The 21,030-nt window shown below is 40.8% G+C and overlaps 1 protein-coding gene and 1 long non-coding RNA gene across 2 annotated transcripts in view; both read right to left on the bottom strand.

The window, feature by feature from the left end:
* Positions 1–20,939, bottom strand: part of LOC138000095 (uncharacterized) — a 52,180-nt gene extending 31,241 nt beyond the window's left edge. Inside the window, exons 1-12 of the mRNA XM_068846253.1 lie at positions 20,738–20,939; positions 19,244–19,543; positions 18,305–18,607; positions 17,424–17,564; positions 17,005–17,301; positions 16,420–16,740; positions 16,007–16,285; positions 15,167–15,499; positions 12,404–12,724; positions 11,484–11,810; positions 10,725–11,027; positions 7,191–7,523 (exon numbers count right to left, since the gene is read on the bottom strand). Of these exons, the coding sequence (XP_068702354.1) occupies positions 7,191–7,523; positions 10,725–11,027; positions 11,484–11,810; positions 12,404–12,724; positions 15,167–15,499; positions 16,007–16,285; positions 16,420–16,740; positions 17,005–17,301; positions 17,424–17,564; positions 18,305–18,607; positions 19,244–19,543; positions 20,738–20,855 (3,376 nt within the window). The 5' untranslated portion in view covers positions 20,856–20,939. The remainder of the gene's footprint in view (positions 1–7,190; positions 7,524–10,724; positions 11,028–11,483; positions 11,811–12,403; positions 12,725–15,166; positions 15,500–16,006; positions 16,286–16,419; positions 16,741–17,004; positions 17,302–17,423; positions 17,565–18,304; positions 18,608–19,243; positions 19,544–20,737) is intronic.
* Positions 3,481–4,980, bottom strand: LOC138000096 (uncharacterized). Its single transcript, XR_011123064.1, has 3 exons — positions 4,902–4,980; positions 4,140–4,460; positions 3,481–3,543 (listed from the first exon to the last, which is right to left on the bottom strand). It is a non-coding gene; the product is annotated as an uncharacterized lncRNA (long non-coding RNA).
* Positions 20,940–21,030: the final 91 nt, after the last annotated feature.

Raw genomic sequence — 21,030 nt, 5'->3', positions numbered from 1 at the left:
AAAAGCTTTTGAAGGCTAGCACTATTTAAGATTAGTGACTTTTTCGCTGTGTTATTCATTTTATCTCTGTATCGGCCAGTGTCTGGTTAACCCCTTTGGGAAATGCTAGATGTAGATAAAGACTTATGGTCCTTTTTGCAGTCTCGAAAAAATTCACAGAAACAACGGGAGTGCCCATAATCCCCATTTTTTCGGTTTTTTTTTTTTTTGCCCAGATGTATCTTTGCATCATTCCAGGCAAAATGGCCCAAAATTTAAATTTTTTTTCTTGGTTAAAACCAAAATTTCTTATGAATTTCAATGTGGCGAAAAATCGAGGTTTGAAAAGCCTTTACCGAGCTGCAGAATTCGCTAAAAGGGTATGGGTCGAGTATAATTTGTGACGTAAAACCCGGATTTCAATTAGAACTGAAAAAATGCCTGAGAAAATGTGTTGTCTTTGGCTGTTAGCAACGTTGGAAACTGTTCCATTGAAGCGCTTTTGGAGTGTTTTCTCTATTTCTTGCTACGTCCTTCTTTCTTGCTCATGTAACGCTAGCCATTCTGAGTCTGCTAGCGGCTCGTGGGCATGCCTATGCGTTCAGCTTTCCACATCTGTGGCTTGATCGCTCGAGTTTTGACAAGCCTTTGACTGAGGGCGTTAGAGGGCAATTTAATAAATGTCACTGCTCTTAACAAATGTCAGCCGAATAACAGCTGTTTTCAAATACTACGTCTTTCGCTTTTGTTGTTGTCTGTCCTCTGCTGGCTTTGTTTGCCCTGTTCCTGGTTTTACGCCACTAGTGCACAGCCTTCCTTTTTCTTCCGTGGGGTAGAAAAACCGTATTTCAAAAAATTATTGAAAATTCCAATTTTGTCCAACAACAAAAATATTTGCGCCATTTTGCTCAGCATGATACAACGATTCGTCTGTGCAAAAAAAGATTTTGAGATTATTGGCACTTTAAGAAATAGAGAGCTTACGCTAGGAAGACGGCAAAGGCTAAGAGAACTCGGCCACCAAGACAATGGACTAAGTGGCTTACACAGTTTTCCGAAGAAAAAAGATCAAGATTTTGAAATATGTGAAATTAAAGGAGCAGGATGGCTCTTCTGAAGTGTTAGTCACTCCAATTGATGTAAAAATATAATTTTGCCTAACAAATAAATGCAACCCAGGAGAAAATGCTATATATAGCTCCTGGACTGGGACTGGAACTGGACATTTCAAAGGCCTTTTTCTCAAAACCAGCCGGACGACTCCACCTTAAAATTTCAGGATTTTCTTAACGAGAAAAAATAATTATGTATAGAAATAAATAGTTAAATCTGTCGGACAGGTTTGTCGCAAAATGGCAAAAAACGTCGATTTTCGTCTATTTTGATAATAACTGAAAAACTGTCCGATAGATCTTTTTAAAAAAATGTTGACGGTTTCGTCTTCATATCGTTTACTAATTCACAAAATTTTAACCCTGATTGTACGGCTAGGTCTTGAGAAAAAAAACCATTTGCAATGTGTAGTTTCCATTCCCTCCTCCAAGAGCTCCCATCGATATATTTTGCGTTTTTCCCCTGATTTGCATGTATTTGTTAGGAAAATTACATTTAACATCAATTCGCAAGTGGACTAACACTTCAGAAGCGACATCCTGTTGCTTTAATTTCACAGATTTCAAAATCTTGATCTTTTTCTTTGGCAAACTGTAATGAGCCACCTTACAAAAGCAAAGGCTCTGCACGTGCGTTTTGCATTTTGGTACATTTTTTTCTGTCCTCGTTCTGACAACGACGTGAATTGACCTTTACTTACTTACTTACTTTATTTAATTTTAAAAAGGTAAAGTCTCTGTTACGAGCCTGAAGGCCCATTAAGGCCGGCGCTTATCTCCGGTTTCCGTAGTATGAGGCGACTAGGGGTATTTATGCTCCCCCCTGGATGGGATGCTAGTCCATCGCAGGGTTACCCCCAGCATTAAATTCGCCGGTACCCATTTATACACCTGGGTGGCGAGAAGCACCGTGAGAGTAAAGTGTCTTGCCCAAGAACACAACACAATGTCCCCGGCCAGGACCCGAACCCAGACCACTCGGTCCGGAGTCGAGCACACTAACCATGAGACCACCGCTTTATTTATACACGGTAAAATCGTCAGTAGATTTTACAATAAAACGTTTCATTTACAACTACAAGTACACTCTTTTACAAGATTGCCGTGTGGGTGCCCGACCGGCACCTACTACATAGTTGGTCAATTTCCCTTTAAAGTATTCTAAGGAGTCTGATTTTCGCAAGCTGATGGGCAAACCATTCCATAACAGTGATCCGATATAACAAAAAGCACGCTTGCCATAATATGTGCGCGGTAAAGGCAACTCAAGTTTAGCCTCTACGTTTCTTAAGTTGTATTGCGTACTGCGGGTAATGAATGAATTCTGGAGGTACGCTGGGGTGAGTCCATTGATTGTTTTAATTAAACATTATATAGCTTTAAGCTTTTGTCGACGAGTAGTTAGATCATCCCAATTTAACAGATTTAAAAGGAAAGTGGCGCTTGTGTCGTAATTGGACCTGATTTGGAGGGCAGTGCGCTTTGAGATCTATGGTCTATAGCTGAAGATATCTTCATGTAAAGATCACCTATATGATTAGACCATGAGAGGTGTTCGTCAATATTTAGCTTCTGTAACTTTAGTGATTAATTTAGCATCAATCTCAACGTTTACCTGATTGTCTGAGAATGAATGAATTTAAATGTTGGTTTGACGCAATAACCATAAATTCGGTCTTCGCAACATTCAAGCTCAGTTTGTTGGAAATGAGCCCATATATTAAGACTTCTTAACTCTGAATTTAAAACGTTCTCAAGATCTTTGATGTTGTGTAGGATACATTTTTAATTTTCTTCCCAAACGACCACACTGTTCAGACCGATTTATTCCTGCAATGTTGATACATACTTTCCATGCACAATGACTTGGAGTAATCGCGAACATTACGACAAAAACAGGAATTAATATCTTTTGATAACGTTCTCATAGCCGTCTTTGTCGTCTCCGCATAAGCGCTCTATTTTGCACCCAACCGGCCACCCAACCACAATCCAAATAATTTAAAGTGCGCATGCTCAAAAACAAAAAACTCGAAGTCGCTGACACGTCATACGAAAACTGACCGAATGCTGTCGAGCCCTTTCTGTATTACCTTTCGCGAGAAATGCCGATTCATCGGAACTTTATTGCAATCCAAGAGCAAAACTAGTTTTTAGTCTAAGCAAATAAGTGGAAAAAAACTCACTGAGAAAGAAGGACACTGTGTCGTTTCCAAACCCGTTTTCAGCCACACATACGTATTCCTTGAAGTCTTCTTCTTGTATGTAGTTTATCTGCAGAGTGTGATTATTTCCGTTTGATTGCTTCACCGAAATATGACGTCCGCCTTCGTCTTTTTTGATCCATTTGATCGACGGAGTAGGATTTCCAAGTTGCTCTGCACGTCACCATTCACATTTTCGCCCAAGTATCTTTCTGCTTCATCTATTACGCTACTAATTTTTGGCGGAGCTAAAAATGGACAGAAACTGTCAGTTAACAATAGTTAGCGGACATACCAAAAGGTTGAGCTTGCATCAAAATGACATTGGGCTATGAACGGGATCGCACGACTCCCACTAATGTAAAAATATTTATTTCCTGGTTGTTGCTATAAGCATCCGAGGATTTTCTTATAAGGATCTCAAGTTTCTCCTCCCTCAGCAACAATCAGCCGGTAGCTTATTCCACCTGCGACGGCAATATGAGAGAATACATCAAGATGTAAAAACGCATTCCTCATTAAATTAAGTGTTCTTCCTCTTCATCTTAGTGATAAGGGTCTTAAAGAAGTGATGGGGAGAACTTTGCGGCACGAAAACAACAACAAAATATCGTGAAAGACTGACAACGAAACTGAAAGTATTCTATGGGACAAAAAAAGAAAAAGTTACACGTTTGGAATTGATATTGGGAACAAGGCAACAGCAGGATACTTGTACGGATAACAAGAACCAGGCAATTCCCCCTTCCAGAAGCCGGTCCTTTCCCTGGAAAAGGAAAACTGCGAAAGATCCACCATGGTTCAAAAATTCTTCCTGAGCTTTTTATGAAACTTTTCAACGAACCTAGAACATTCAGAAAGCCTTCACTTGAAGCTTCTCCTTCCACGTTCCCAGCAAAACATCTGTAAAGACCAGTGTTCATCACGTGACTTGGTTTACAGATCACTAGGTAGTCAAGGTGGTGTTTTTCTGTATAATGATATCCATTTATTCTGCAGTGGTCCTGAGACCCAAGGGAATGCAGGCTCAACTTGACGCCATCTTTGTACCACGTGATGTTTGGCTTAGGATACCCTGATTTGACTTCGCAATGTAGGCGAATCTTGTTGGTTTGCAATTCATTAATGGTTTTGTTTGACAAAGAAATGACTGGAGCGACTAACTCTGAGAAGAAAAAATAAACGGGGATTTAATAATGCCACAACAAAGCGCTGTTAAACCGGGTTAAATACCATGACCACAAGCAACTGACTTTGCCGGTAGAATTTTATGACCTCGTTGAGATGATAAGCTTACGATGTTGGGATGCTGTGCAAAACATTAAACCTAGGATCGTGACGAGTCATAAACACTTCGAATAGCTAGGCCCAGGTGATTTCGCACATGCATGATTACGCAATAAATGGCAATGATGAAAACAGAGAGGGGGCCGTCCAGAAAAAAAATTCGCGCTTGCAAGTTGTACAAGTTTATTGAGCATTGTTTGAAAGACTGTGGCGCGAGAGTTTTGTCCTTACAATGCACGCGGTAGTCGAGTCAGAACTTACGACACTCGATGATAAACCGCTCAAAAAGAAAAAAAAATAAGGAAAATAATTAGCTCACCTTTAACATGAACTGCAATCACTGTAATCCTAGTTGCATTGTTAGTCCAACCAACACAATGATACTCGCCAGTGTCATTATTTGCGCATGAGCAACAGAAAGCGTGCTCGACAAGTTAAATTGATTTCGTCTTAATTCGGACGTAAGACTCTGGAGGCCATTTCTTTTCTGCCAGGTAAGTATCTGAAAGTCTCCAGCTCTAGCTTGACAAAGTAGTTTGAAAGAGCTTCTCTCATCAACATGAAGCACTGGCTGGGTGGGAATGACTTCCGGTAAAATAGTCTGGGTACCTATAATGTTTGCACAAGTTCAAATGACTTTTTTGACGGGAGTCGGAGATATTCATCTAAAACCAGTACACTTCTTCTGCAGTCAAAACCGTTATTTGATATTTAAAGACACACCTTCTAATTTTTTCCGCACGGATAACATAAAATTCATTTCCTTGAAACAATAAAGAGAATAGTTCAGTTACTACCAAAAGGAGGAGGAAGGGGGGGGGGGGGGGGTGGGGAGAGCAAAAGTTGAAATTGTAGGTTATAAAATTCCCTGGGAAGACATGATTTGATTGTTACAGTTTGACAGTGGGATCGGCGTCAAGGATAATATTGTGCTTGATATTTGAAATCAAAACAAACCTTGCAGATAATTGGTAGCAAGGACACTTCATTTCATTAGATCTCGTTTTCACATACAGGATTACTGTGCTAAGGTTTTTTGCAATTTTTACAGCACATGATATTCTGTACTAAGTCCACGCTGAGGACGTAACCAAAAAAAGACACACGAGATGACAAGAAAAAAATTAAGGAGACAGTCTAGCCCTTAGGATACGTCAATTTCAGTTAAGTTTTTTTAGATTTCACGAAAACGCACGTCTGTTTGCCGAGACGTCCGCGAAGTCAGAGAATTCAAAATCCGAGTGGAATTGCGGTTTGTTGACGAAAACGAGTTTCAGAGGCAAGGAGATTGGTTTATTTTGCCCCAAATCCCGGAGTTGGAGAATCATAACACAACGCTGGATAACTTCGTAAGACTTCAACCTTTACAGTCGCGGACGGCTAAGGAAATAGACTGTAATAACTGAAGATTCGCAGTACTGATACTCCATGTTATTTGTCTTTATTTCTCAAGTTCCGAAACTCACATGTGTTCGCTAGATCATAACACATACACACACACTGCTCATGTGCATCCTCTCATTAATCTAAGTGCATCTCATTACATAGACTGCCGATCTAAAAATAACTTCAAGTGTGAAATTCACATATCCCGGCCATTGTCCCTACTCTCCCTCTCTCCCTCATTTCCTCTTGGTGTTGACCAAAGCCTAGAACTTTATACCCCTGCAACTCATTTCATGGAACTTTTCATTTATCCCAGTTTACTTCAAATGAAGAAGACACTGAACACGATGATGCAACCAACTTTTAGACCATTATGTCCGGCACCTGATACATAGCAACCGGAAACCTAACGCTTTTTATTTTATTCTAAGGGCCGCGCTTTCCTTTTGTAGGAACTGGCCGACCAGACCTGTCATTTTGAAAAGAAAATGCAACAATTTAAGAAACACTGGCATAATAATCCCTCGCATTCTTGTGGAGGAGTATATATCGTCCTCGAAGACTGTTAATTTGAAGGCCTTGTGGAGTTAGTCCTTCGAAATGCCCGGTTTGGTCGGTCAGTTCTGTCAAATGGAAAGCGCGCAAAGAAACCAAATGACTTCCTACCTATCCTGTGCACCAAATATACCACATCATCATGCCCAAGGAAATTTTCAGCAATACATCGAAAAAAAGTATCCAGATCTGGCTGGTGGTAAGAAAAGACTGCTGAATCTGGAAGGGACTTGCGCAGAAGGGCTTATCACGTTCCGGGGAACACGTCGCCATTTCCTCGCATCTGGTTTACAGTCGTACTCGCATGCTCTGGTTGGCTGTTGAAACCATTGAAAGTAAGGTATGGGGTGACCGCGCAACGCAGTTGACTCGATTGTGGTGGCGTCTCCAAAAGCCAGTATGCGAAAATCGGTGCTGTCTTTCTTGTTAAGAACTGGTTTTTCTGGAAGTTAAAAATTATCGCGTGAAAACAAGGGGCTATTTAATTCCACTTATCTCTTGATAAATATAATTTCTTTGATATAGTAGCCGTGGAAACCGATATTCCGTACAATTAGCCAGATACCACGCGGTCGGTGGGAGGCGCAACACAGGTTGAGTCGAAATATTTTTTAAATCTCCAAGAATAAAGTTATGGCCAATTTTAACATTCATCTGACAAACTTACCATGGACGTCCAATGTCACAGTTTTAGTGTCTTTCCCGGCAATATTTTTAACAACACATGTAAAATTTCCGCTGTCAAAAGGATGAAAAACATTTCTGATTATCAGCTCGGCCCCAGACCCTGTCCATATTATCTTGTATTTCGTTTTATCATCATGGCACGTTTTGTTCCGTTGTGATATACCCTTACAGCTTCCGACTTGAACACCATCTTTAAACCATTCCACATCCACAAACAGACCTTCAAAGTCTATTTCACAAAGAATACTCGTGGTTTGAGAAGCGTTTGCAAATATTCTTGGCTGGAAATTGGTGATATTCGGAGGCTCGACATCTGCATAAATAACAAAAATAGCATGACGATGAGGGCGGGCAACAAAATGTGAGAACTCGAACGGAGAAAAGCACGTGAGTAATATCATAAAGAACAAAAGGAATTTCGGCTAAAAAAACTAGGAGAACACCATTACAGCGCCGACTTCAATAATTTTCTAATGAACAAGGTAAGACGCCCGTCTCTCAACACATCGAGGAGTTGGAAATTCCGCCGAATGTAAGATGCATAAGTCCATAATACAGCAGTCTTGATCTTCGATGGAAAGTGGCCCCATCAGTTTACGGTATTATCTATTTTTTAGCACGGCCACTGCTAGATTTTTGCGGGAAAAAACGTAGCAATATTGTTTTCCTTGGACAATCCATAATCTTGCATTAAAGTGCCCGTGTGATAAAGAAAAAAAGTCACTTCCTTTTTTTCTTCAGCTTTTGAAAGTGTGTTTGCTTTACACCTGACTGGCAAATTTTTGAGCTTTGATTTTTATTCAAAGGCCGTTTACTTTGAGTGTAAGTTTTGTATTTCACGGTACGCCATAACTCACGTTCAAAACTGACCGACTGGACCGAAGGGGGTTGGATCCCGGGAAAAGTGACGTCAACGGCTCGCTTAAAATTTCAGCGTGTATATGCAAAACGCGAGTTTAAAAGTTTGAAAGCCCAAAACTCCTGTGCTACATATTAATTTTGCGGCGTGCACACGCATTGCAGTCTTAAAACAGTGATCCTTTGACGTCAAATTTTCCTCGATCCAGCTCTCTGAAGAACTTATAGTTAGTAATGGCGGACCATTAAAAAGGAAAAATCCAGCTAAAATAAGTCAGGTGTCTTTTTGAAACCAAGGCTTAAAACTTTGGTCGCTTCGTGTTAATTAACATAGTTTTGAAATCCAAAGAAAAACAGAAAAGTGATTTTTTGGTCACAGGGGCACTTTAAGCAAGAGCATTCCCCCGTGCTGTTACTTGGTGGCAGACCAATCAAAGGCATTGTGGTCAGGAAGCCTAATCTGATTGGGCGCGATTTGGCGGGAACAGTATTCTAGATTAAGATAATACAGTAAACTGATCAGTGGGTTAAGCGGCCAAATGAAAGAGATCGACCTTTTTGGCTTTAGCCTGCGTAGCAAGCGTTTCCGTGCTGTTTCGGAGCAAAGAAAGACCGAGGAAAGAGATCCTCGGTTTTGGCCGCGCGAGAAATGAAACGAAAGGCAAAAAATTTTTCGCGCGGCCTTTGCTCCGAAACAGCACAGAAACGCTTGCTACGCAGGCTATTTTGGGTTATGAGCTTCTGGTGATGATGTGCTTTTGTCACGTGACCGCTCTTCGGTCATGTGACTACTATGTAACCACTCACTGCCATTCAAAATGATAAAAGTTGTGCAATTCACCCCAAATATTTTTGGAGGAAATTTTTAGGGGTGGGGGGGAGGGGGGGGTGCCCGTAATGTATTGGATATCGCTCGAGGACTGCATCTCAGCGCTCCGGCCGGGTTCGAATCTCAGCTCGTGCGTTCCAAAGTTCACTCAGCTTTCCATCCATTTGTGGTGTGGAGTAGTGACCACCCCTGCCGTAAATTACGGTAGAAGCTAAAGAAAAAGGTGCCTTCAGGTTTTGCCTTCGACTTCGATCGGCCTCTTGCCTTGTATTGAATAAAAAATGTTTCCTGAGATTCGATGAGTTGGGAACGAGGAATTTCTCTTTTCGTTTCCTTTTTGTTACCGGGGAGAGTCCGTTAGAGTTCAAAGGCTAGCAACAGTGAAAATTAGGCTCTAAGGTTGAAGTTTTCTCGACGCAAAGAACAACACTGCCCTAAGACATCACAAGGCGTATCAGTTTGGACTATAATTTCATCACTATTAGATGAATTTAACAGTGTATAGCTTCAGTAAGCTGCTGTACCTGTCAAACTGTCTGTTGATCGTACATCTCAGCTGATTATATCAACATTGCAAAATAGAACAGCCGTTGATGAAACAGATAGACAATCACGATCATTATCATACATTGCTTATAATTTTATCCGTAAGGGCTGATCCTCCCCATCAGTTACTTTAGGTAGCGATGACCTAACTATCATTAAGATTACTGCAATCAAACGTCAAGTACCACTGCAAATTTTGTAACCTAAAAAGGGCGTTTTTTTCGTCGAGGAAATTTAACCCTAAAGCGTAATTTTCACTGCTGTTGGCTTGTGCACAGTCTCGGTGGTAACAAAAAGAAAGCGAACAAAAACCGGCAAGATGTTATTGTAAATGACACACTTCTGCAGAGTTCCCACTGCCTTTATCCTTGCCACCATTACAGTGTAATCTGTTTAGAGATTCTCTATTTTAGAGATTCTTTATTCTGGGAGATTCCCCCTTTTATATTCCCTCATATCATATCATATCATACACCTTTATTTACCCTCGGATTTTTAGTGTAGCTTGGTGTAGCTAATATCTCCAAGCATTTACCCTCCCAACCATGATACACCACAGAAGACAGACCACAACACCGGGAACTACATGCCCTGCTCTTTACGACAAGTGTGCGGGGGTTCTTTTACGTCCCACAGGATTATGAACATTGAAGGGTTGTGAGACGGGACCTCCGGCTTATCGTCCTTATCCGAGAAGACTAGAGAGTCTAACCATTTGCAGATGTAATTACAAAGGCAGCACTTTCTCCTCAGTTATTTAAAGACCCTGAGTGTTGGTCCGGCCGGAGTTGAACTCACGACCTCCCGCGTGACAGCCCGGTGCTCAACCAACTGAGCGCGATTTCCTACTTTAGAGATTCCCCGTTTAAGAGATACTATACGTTTTAGAGATTTCTTATTTTAAAGATTGCTCTTTTTCGAGAACAGCCATTTAAGGGATTCCTAACTTTAGAAATTTCCCCGTCCCGTTCCCTGTTTGCTGCTTCTCTTTGAAGAAAGCATTCCAAAGACGTCCACATAGGCAGCACATAAAATAGCGCATCGATGAATCCATGTGACGTCACATAGGTGCAGATGTTTTGATTGTAGTGACATATAAAGAACCCTTTTTTGAAATTGAAAAATCCCTGCCACCTGAAACCACTTACACTATTACAAGCAGATCACATAATCATTAAGCATCTGCGCCGTTTGGGTCTACCTAACGCAAATGTTCTTTTAATACGGACAATAAGGGAAGTCTACGGTGAAGGTTTTGATTTTCTGATTTTCAGCACTTACCAGGCTGTCTAAGTATGGTGTATATCACTTCATCAAATCCCATTAAATTTTCAGCAGTGCACTTGTATAGCGCATGCTCCTTGCTTGGAGGAATCGATAAAAAGCTTGCGTTAGCAGTTTCCATTTTTTTCCAGCTCTGAGAGGAAGGTTTGCATTGAGAGCTCGGACTGAGGCAAGGTTGGTTCCACCATGAAACAGTGGGGGGTGGGATGCTGTGATGAATCGTACAAGGCAGGGAAATACTGTCACTCTCTTGAATTGTGATGTGTTTTTCACTTTCATTCCTTGTGATAAACGGTTTTGCTAAAAAGGATAATAATGACAGTACAAACCAATTTCTTTAACGTCTTAGTTTGGGGGGAATTAACACTGCTTCCTAGAAGTTGAATAAGTATCATCATCATTAGCTAAAGTCGTAACGATACAGAACAAAATGACAGATAAACTCTCCCTTGGTCCAATTCGTGGCTGACAAATTTAATGTGCAGGGAAACTGATGAAAAACATCAGGTAAAGAGTTTCGTGCACTAAAATTGTGCAGTTGTTTTGGATCATTGCAGCTATGACAACAGTTATGACTAGAATGCACCAACAACAACCAGGGGACACTTCATGACAAATACCATGAATTCGCGTTAGACTGGTGAGGTGAAGTGACCACTCTCACTGCTAGAATTAAGAATCCACCAATGAGAGGCTATAGCTAACACACTATACAAAGCCAAGCTGACATATAGTTGATGGAATCAGCTACTTTACCTTGAATGGTCAGTTGAAACGTCAACTTTCCAGCTCCAGCTAAATTCTCGACATGACAGGAATACTCTCCGGTGTCATCAAAGAATCTCGTTTCCGATACACGCAGAAATGACTTTCCGTCTCTAAATGTCACCTCGTAGCGTCCTGAGAAGCTTTGGCAATTTATACCTCCCCATCTCAGACGACATTCTGCCAGTTTTTGACCACGTTTCTGCCAAGTTACTATCGGCTGTGGTGAACCCCCTACTTTGCACCACAACTCTACTGGTTGCGATTCATTCACTATTTTGGATCCTGAGTGGAGAAGAACTTGAGCTTTGCTTGGATCTGAGAAGGATAAATCAAACCATGTGGTATATTATGTCCTTTGTATCGCTAATTTCCTCACGGCTCAAAGATTGCAAGGAAACTGTATATGATACCACGGGAGTAGTGATGGCGCAGTGGTGAGAGCACTCGCCTCCCACCAATGTGGCCCGAGTTCGATTCCCAGACTCGGCGTCATATGTGGGTTGAGTTTGTTGGTTCTCTACTCTGCTCCGAGAGGTTTTTCTCCGGGTACTCCGGTTTTCCCCTCTCCTCAAAAAGTACGTGTTAATTTAATTTGATTTCATTTGTGCTCGACCCCACAAGTGCTTCAGCTTTAAACATTATCGTGTGAAAATAAAGTTGTATTTCTATTTCTATTTCCCAATGCAAACCTATGAACTGAAAATAAAAACCTGGCTTCTCAACGGCACAAGGAAACGTACCTCTATAAATGAGATTCAAGCACTACAATTTGCTATCTTTAGTACGCATCAACTAATTTATTTTGCAATGCCGTCCACCCTCCACAAACCTTTTGCATGACCTCAAGCCAGACAAGCGCGTATTCCGACTCTTTTTTACCATTTACTCCACCTCTCACAAGGACGTACCTTTAACTGTCAATTGAACGATCTTCTCTTGAACGCTTCCATTGGCAAACTTTGCTCTGCAAGCGTATGTACCTGTATCCTCCACAGTCGCATTTCGGATCTGAAGAACAAGTTCGCTGTACGAACCGAAACTTTTTGCTACAATTTTGTGTTTGTTCGCTATTGTTGCTTGAATAACGTCAGTCTGCCTAGTCTTCAACACCCTCCTCCACTCTGCGGGATTCTGGGAATGTACAACGCAAATAATATTTGCTCCACCCTTGTATTCAACAACCACGGATTCGCTTGGAATCCAAACTACCGCTGGAAACCAGGACGACCCTTCAAAAATGCAGAAAAACAACAGAAAATTTTACTCCTTGTGCAGACGGGTCGCTACCTCGTTTGGATGTAGTAACCTCTTCCCCAAGGTCTTCTCGGCTTTCAACATGGCGGCTCTTCGGCAGAAGAGCCCACGAGAATTGTGAAAGTTACTATCAAAACCAGTAGAGTGGTAAAATTTGAATCCGAAGCTGTTCGATTCTAAACACGTGATCTTAAACAAATTGTCATGTGATCCGAAAAATAATGTCACGTGATCCAAAAAAAGTGTTTCTTGTTGAACTGCCAACGCGCTTTACACGAACCACGTGACGCGTTGGTGTCCAACCCAATGAAACTAGTTGGGTTCTTGGAAAAGATATCTCACATGAAGAAAGAAACGGGTCCCTCAAGCTGAAATCACTTCGCCAGCGAAGATAATTTCTTAGTCTAGTTCAACTGTTTAAATTTATAATGGGAAATATTGATGATTATATGTCCTTCGGTAACGGCAGGAGAACAAGAAATAGTCACAATTATAACCTTTTAAAGCCTTATTGTCGAACAGCCTTCTTTAAAAACTCATTTTAATAGATATGTAGATAAGTGGAACGATTTACCGGCATCATTTGCAGATCTTGAATCTGTTAACAGCTTCAAAAAAGCCAGATTTTAGATCTTAGATTTCAGACTTTATTATTTCCTGTTTTTTTGGGAGGGGGAGGAGGGGGAGGGCATGGTTTCGTATGCCGATTTAGTTCCCCTCTACCATAACTCGTTTAATGTTTAATGAAAGTTCTTATTTGTATTCTTTTTGCCGGGGGTGATTTTCGAGCGATCGGTTGAATGTAACGGCTGTGCGAAAACCTGGAACGAAGCCAGAAGAGAAAGCGAACTCGCTGCTTCTCCTCGCCCCTTTTTGTTTATTCGCTTTCTCTTTTGATTTCGGTCCAGGATCCCGTTTCTCGAAAGTCCCGAAAAATTTTCGGCCCCGAAAAGCCATTTGTAAACCTGCCAACCACTTGTTCGGGAAAGCCGATCTTGTAACATGTTTTAAAGGTAACAAAAAGCAAAGTGGCTGTGAAGTTTGACGACTTAAATCCTCTCCGTTCTTGATGTACAGAGGCAACTGTGACACGCGAAAATGGCCCGTAAAGTTTCGGGACTTTCGAGAAACGGGCACCAGGTTACATTCAAGTCAACCCCGGTGGAAAGCGTATGGATGGCTTTCATCTAACGTCACAGCAGCCATGTTGGTGCACAGAACGATAGAGAAAAAAGTCTTTTGGAAATTTGACTCGATTATAATGAAAAATATGAGCCATTAACTATTGTTTTGTGCACTAACATGACCGTCTTATCACGTGATTGAAAACCATCTATAAAAACAGTCATAGCCATCCCTCAAGCTGACATTTCCCTTTTTATTCAACTTACACGACGTACAATCTACTTCTTCAAAGATATAAACATTTAAAGCATGCAGAGAAGATTCAGAAGAAATGAGGCAAAGAGTTGAACCCGGATCGATGGCTTCTCATTGCAGTTTCCGATGTCCACAGCACAAACGACACAAACGTCCGCAAAGTCGAATCTTTTAGAGTACTGACAAAGTGGTACCCAACAAAACAAGTGAAAGCCAACCGTCCTCAAAGTGGTCTTTAGGCAAAAAATACTGTAAATCAGTGCGGCTTCGCTTAGAAACGCTATTTCTTGTTGAACTGAAGCTCTAATTCCGCCTATTTTCATTCTTTCTACAGCGATAAGCTTCTCATAATTATTAAGATGGGATATTGGGTGATGTAATTTTTACGAAATGTGCAATGTCACTTTGAGCGATGACAATGAGTGTTGACCATTGTGGTCCCTATAGAGCGTTTTCACACGACGTCACAGCAGCCATGTTTGTGTTCCAAAACAAAGAAACGGCGGCCATGTTGGTGTTCATAACCAATCCTCTGGGAATTGAAGTATATTTTGATGGAAATATTTTTTTGGTTTTATTGCATTAGCACCATTATAGCACGTGACTGAAAACGCTCATAAATGCTAATGTTATGTTAAAGCCGAGAAGCCTGGGGACCGGGTTGGTTTGGAGGGAAAATCAGTCAGCACCAACTTCTTACTAATACATCGTCAAGTTTTAAAAAATCTCTTTTTTAACTCTAATTTTGCTTATTTTTGAGTTACGTGAAACTGGAAAAAAATAATAATAAATACAATTAAAATGCATCAGTGATCTAGTTTTGTGCGTGAAGAAAATCACCCATATTAGCACTGAGGAGATTTTCTCCGAAATGCACGAGTGTCAAAAATTCGGCGACTGACTTTGAATTTCACGCCCGCTTCATTACTGCAGATGAGTTGTAACTTCGTGAATGAGAGTGGTGACGTCAAATGCGGTTCGAAAATTCAGAAAATATCCACATTTTTCGTAGACTTTTTTAAATGATAACATCTTACCCGCTGCAGAAGTGACAAAACCTGCGGGAAACTTGCTGGAGCCACCTGCCCGACAATAATAGTTTCCCAGATCACTGACTCTTCCACGAGTGATGGTAAACACGTTGTCTTGAAGAATAAGTGAGAAGCCGTCGGGTTTTCTTTGAAACACAGTTCCTACGGAAGATTTCTGCCATAACGTAACATCCACATCAGCACGCAACATATCACAAGAAATTTTGATGGGTCGATACATCCTCAGTAAAATCATTGGTGGTGTTGCCGTCCCGTTTGGTGATGGCGTAGCTGGCTGAGTTGTTAATGGTGTTGTTCCAGTAGTTGTCACTTTTTTACCTGAGGAAAAACAACGTAAAACAGAGTGAAGGCTACAAGTAGCGTCAAAAGAAAGTTTGAAGAGGACATCCAAGAGCAGTAAAGCAATTGGCAAGCCGTGTTGCTTGAGGATCAGTTTGGCATAAAGCGGAGTTGTGCAGATATTTCAGTTGTCGTCCCCATAGGTTATCTTCTATCTCCTGAGGCCCGTTTCTCGAAAGTCCCGAAAACTTTTCGGGCCCGAAAAGCCATCTGTGAAGTTGCCAACCGCTTGTTTTGGAAAGCCGATCTTTTAACATGTTTTCAAGGTAACAAAAAGAAAAATAACTGTGAAGTTTGACGAATTAAATGCTCTCCGTTCTTGAGATACAAAAGGAATTGTGACACCCGAAAATGGCCCGTAAAGTTTCGGGACTTTTGAGAAACGGACCCCTGCACCGAAAATAAACCTATTATAGGCTCAGACTAAAAGCATCAAGGCCTCTCTGACGGACCAAAATGCTTGCTTTTATGGGAAAGTAAATATACCTTTCACTTGTACTGTAGCTGATTTGAGCCAATATCCAGCTCCAAAATTAATCACTCTGCATTCGTAAACTCCTGCATCTGACTTCTGAACGTTGTGTAATGTAAGGACGCTTTCAAATGTTGACGTATCGACGACATCATCAGAGATGGGTTTTTTGTCTTTATACCATCCAATAGTGTGTATTTCCTTGGCACCAGAAACTGAACAATTGATAACTACGTTATCTCCCTCCTTCACGACTGAAACGTCTGGTAACACCACTGGAATAGGAGGCTCTCCTGAAAAGAGGTTCGTAAATTAAGATCACACAAAATTCATGATTTGGCATTGAAATGTAGTCACTGGTTTCTTTCCCAATATAGGTAGTAGAAGCTGAAGGGGAAGATTTAAAATGGACAGTTGTAATAATCACCTCTCTGTGGAACTGGCAGTATAGATCCCAAATCCACATCCTCTCTAGTCGTAGTACAGGATGATACAACTTTGCAGATAACCTTCCCCTGCATGCTGTAGTCCAGACCATGGATGGTAAGTATCCTTCCCACCAAGGTGACTTTGTGACTATTTGGTGAGTTGTTGTTCCATCCCAGCTGAGTTGTTGTTCCATCCCTGCGAATTATCTCCAAATAGATGAGAGGTTTAAAAACTTGAAGAGCACCACAGTTCAGGTCAAGAGAGCTTCCAACCGTAGCAAATAAATTTCTGTGTCCATAGTCAAAAGCAGATATCGGAGCTATAAGGTGAGGAAAATAAGACACAAAAAACGTTTACTTCTGTTGTATGTTACTGGCGATTTAGTCTTCGAGTTCTAAACCAGGAATCTCGACCCAGTTTTTGGTCACGAGTAGGGCTCCCAGCTCTTGGTTAGAGCTCTACCTAGAACATTGCTCTCGTCATTTTCATCATCTAAAGATTGACATTTTCGAAATTGTTTTGTCAATAAAAATTAAAAATAAAAGAAATAAATTACAAAAAAGTGTAGTATTGCATCATTGACCTGGATCGATTTCGAGGTAACTGTGTTCCTTCATTGTTATCTTGGCTTGAGGTGCATCGCAGTAATATATCCCAGCGTCATTAAAATTCACGCTGTGGATGACAAATTTCTGCAATCCCTCGCGCCTTATTCTGCATCCACCAGTGTCCATTTCAAAAACGCGTCCACTGCTGACTCTCTGCAACAGGTTTACTCTTACAGTCTGATCGTTCAACAGACAATCAAATATCACTGAATCTCCAACTGTTTTAGTCACTTTCATTAGGCCATAAACGGGTTTCCACTTGATCTCTTTCTCTGAAAAAGTCGAAGAAGAGAACATTCAGTTTTCATCCAAAAGGCTTTCGTGCTCCCACGTTATCAACTAAGTCGGTAAAAAAGGAGGGAGTTATATCAGCAGGGAATTGAGTGGGACCTACCTGGTTCACGGCATGCTTTCTTATCATCCTTCCACACCAGTCCCTTGGAACAGTTCATCCGGGTACCTATGCCATCTGTGCAACGGAGATATCCCGTGACCCTTTGCGGATCAGCAAACTCGCCATCAAGTGCGGGGCATTCTGTTGTGTATGAGTAATTTAGTCAGAAATTAGAGGTTAACAATTAAGCAAAATCTGATCAACAGCTAAGTGTACCTGGTGTCAATTGTTTCTTCGTTTTTAGGTAAGTCTCTTTCTTTTAAGCAAAAAGATTTGACCTAGCTGTGAAAAGTATTGTTCTAATCCTGTGACCGTTTCATAAATTGCATTGTATATCTTTTGTTTCCTTGTTTCCTTGACGACCAGAAAGACAAAGGCAGAGGGAGCCTCGGTTCGAGGTTCCAATGAAAAATCGGACTTGACGTCATAACAGGAACTGAGCCATGCTCTTTTAAGAGCACATTAAAATGTGCTCAGCTGAGGGACATATGCTGTTAATTTCCGACTTATAGCGGTCGGACCATTTAGTGAGATCAAGCGAAACTAAACATTTTATGGTGTTGGGATTTGTTAAAGTTAAACTTAACCAAAAGTAAAGACATAAGGTAAGGAGCAGTCTAAAGTTCTCGCACTAGCAATCATTTCTTATCCACTCTGATGATCCGCAAGAAACAATTCAAAGGAAACATAACTTGTTTAGCTAAACACCTAAAGCAGTAGATAACCAGTAGTATATATTCTCAAAGCGTGGAAGTCAGAGTTGAATTCGCCGGACGTAAGAAGACAAAACATAATCTTGGTCATACAATTCCGAGACCTTCAGTTTCTCAATGGGCTGCATTGCCTCCTCAACTCGCACCATTGTGGTCACTTGTTCTTACCTAAAACTTTTAACTTGACATGTGTGGACCAAAAGCCATAATTCTGGTCAATTTCAAACACCCGACATTCGTACCAACCGCTTTGGTTCATCTGAACTTCCTTTAAGGTAAGAATATTTGTCCAGGTTTGTCCATTGATTGTTGACTGTCTTTGTATCGTTTGTTGCTGCGAAGATAGCCTTTGCGCCCACTTATACCACAGCACAGATGCAATTCGACTACCGGTGGCTTTACAGGTCAAGTTTGTGTCCCAGTTACGAAAGACGGTCTTTTGTCTTTGATCAACAGTTGGTCTCGGAGGGTCTAAAAAGATAATAAAGTACAATATAGAAGACCAAAAGGCAGACACTGAACACCGAGTTTTTTAATTTTTATTTATTTATTCTTAATTAATTTTTTTTTTTCTTCATTGACAAACATACCATAAAGATTACAATACAGACAATTAGTTACTATCAGGTACTAAGGACTACACTCAAGCTACACTGAACTGGGGGGTTAAGGTTAATGATTAAAGGTGTTCTATTACAAAAAATATATATTCAGGCCTCTTGGCTACAAGATCTCTTATTGGTTACAATATTTTACATGTAACTTATTTTTATAAATTAAGTAAGCGTTACCGAAGTAGCTTTTCAGGATGAAATCTACAATAGAACTTCACTTTGAATGCCGAGTTTTTCTAACTAAACAAACAACTTAAGAAGCTTACTAACAGACTGAGTAAATCACTGATATGATTCGTTGTCTAAAACCACTTACATTTACCGCCGTCAACACCACCATCATCATCAACGTCGTTGCTATGGTTACAGATATCGTTTCCGTTATCCTTAGTAATTTACCACTATACTATACGAAACACTAAGTAAACCAGCAACTTATAACGATGACGTGCATTTTATCCAAATAAATAAAAACACTACCAAATAGCTCTACCTTCTTTGAGTGAACCTGAGTGCCTTTCAGTGACAGAAATCCCGCCGATATTCTGGGAAAATGGTGGTTGTCTCACCCTACACAGATACGTCCCCTCCATGCTCTTAGTAGATCGGTGAAGTGTAAATATCTGTCCATATTTAGCCAAATTTTTCCTAGGAGTGTACATTCTTCCAGAATTCATCTGCCATAGTGTTACAGGCACTTTGCGATTACTGAGTTCACAGCTCAGGTCAACAGATGATCCTTCAGGTATTACGCGGTTATAAATCCATTGCCCAATATAGCGAAGAGGTGCACCTAATTGCGGATTAATGCATGAATCAGTGTGTGTCAGTAATGGGGAGGAACTAGGACAATAACAATAAGCCACCGTAGTTTTCTCTCCCGGTTTAGGATTCATCGTTACTTGTCTGCGGATGCTCTGGGCTCAAATATCCCTCTGGGTTTTTTTTTCCGTAATTCGGATTTCAGCTAATCGCTTAACTGGTTGCGGTCTGTCAACTTACTTGTCAAAATTAAAGACCTTAGATATTTCAGTCCATTGGGGCGAAATCATCAGAATCATCGTTGCGTGGATGGGTATTCCACAATACCATGTGAATGGGTAGACTGATGAAATCAAATATAAGACTTTTGAGGGCTCGTCATATCAAATTGGCTTCCAATTTGACATAGGGACAAGTAATTGAGACGCGCAACTCCTTCGTTCTTGTCTGATGATGACGTAAAATTCAAACATCGACTTAATTAATTAAGGTAAGTCTCGTTTAATTTTATAAATTTTGCTTGTGTTCAGTGCTAAAGCTTACGTGTGCGTCGCTGGTGAAAACTGGTCCTGAAAGCTAACAAGTCGTCCTACCGGTTAAGACAACGTATACTGTGAAATTTACTAAGTAACTGTTTTCAAACAATTCCAGTGATTTACAGAAATTATAAAAAAGTTAAAATCCATTTGAACAATAGCTAACAATGTACGTTTAAAATATCGATTTTTTAAAATTTGGGATGTCGTCCATTTAAACAGAAATGTATTCATTAATTCCCTGATCCTGATCATGAAGAAATCGAATTATGGCTGTCCCTTCTGATGCATGTGAGTAAACAGTAGAACAGTGACATTTTTACCACTTAGTAAAATGTCAGCTGAAAGCGGATATGGGTGCCACGCGATTGACCCGAGAATTTTTTGCGATGCTCTTTCAAACGCTAAATGCAAATCTTTTGAAACAATTACTCCGGTGACCCAACCGACAGAGCCAACCGGGTTATTCAGCCTATTTCATAGACAGAAGCGGAATTTCACGAACTCGTTCTTTATGTATCGGAAGGGAATCAATTTAAATACTAATCCATGGCACACCAGCCAGTTAAGTAAATCCAAAACCACAGTGTGAAAAGGATTCAGTGAAGCATAACAGGTAGTTTCTTCAACTGCTACTCATAAATGCGAAAAAAGCAGTGAATACTTCAGCAGGAGCGAAAATACCTCACCTTGAACATTTGCGTCTAGTAGCCCCCATAGCCATAATGCTAAACACATGCGAAGGAAACTCGTCATTGGCTTACGTACGAGAACAGACCTTCGTTGTGGCTGACTGATCGTGTTCATTTGCGAAAAACCAGCTTAAAGATCAGTGTATCAGTAATACCCTGTGCTTAACAACACCTCATTCCTTTTTTCTACTCCAAGGCCACGGCAACCACGATAACGATTGCTCCAAGTATCACGTACGTAGCATGGATTTGTTCTTACGTTTCAGTGCGGAGAGGCGTGACAGCGGTAA

This window comes from Montipora foliosa, chromosome 4, assembly GCF_036669935.1.
Source record: "Montipora foliosa isolate CH-2021 chromosome 4, ASM3666993v2, whole genome shotgun sequence".
Taxonomy (NCBI): domain Eukaryota; kingdom Metazoa; phylum Cnidaria; class Anthozoa; order Scleractinia; family Acroporidae; genus Montipora; species Montipora foliosa.
This window is presented reverse-complemented; position numbering and strand designations above follow the sequence as displayed.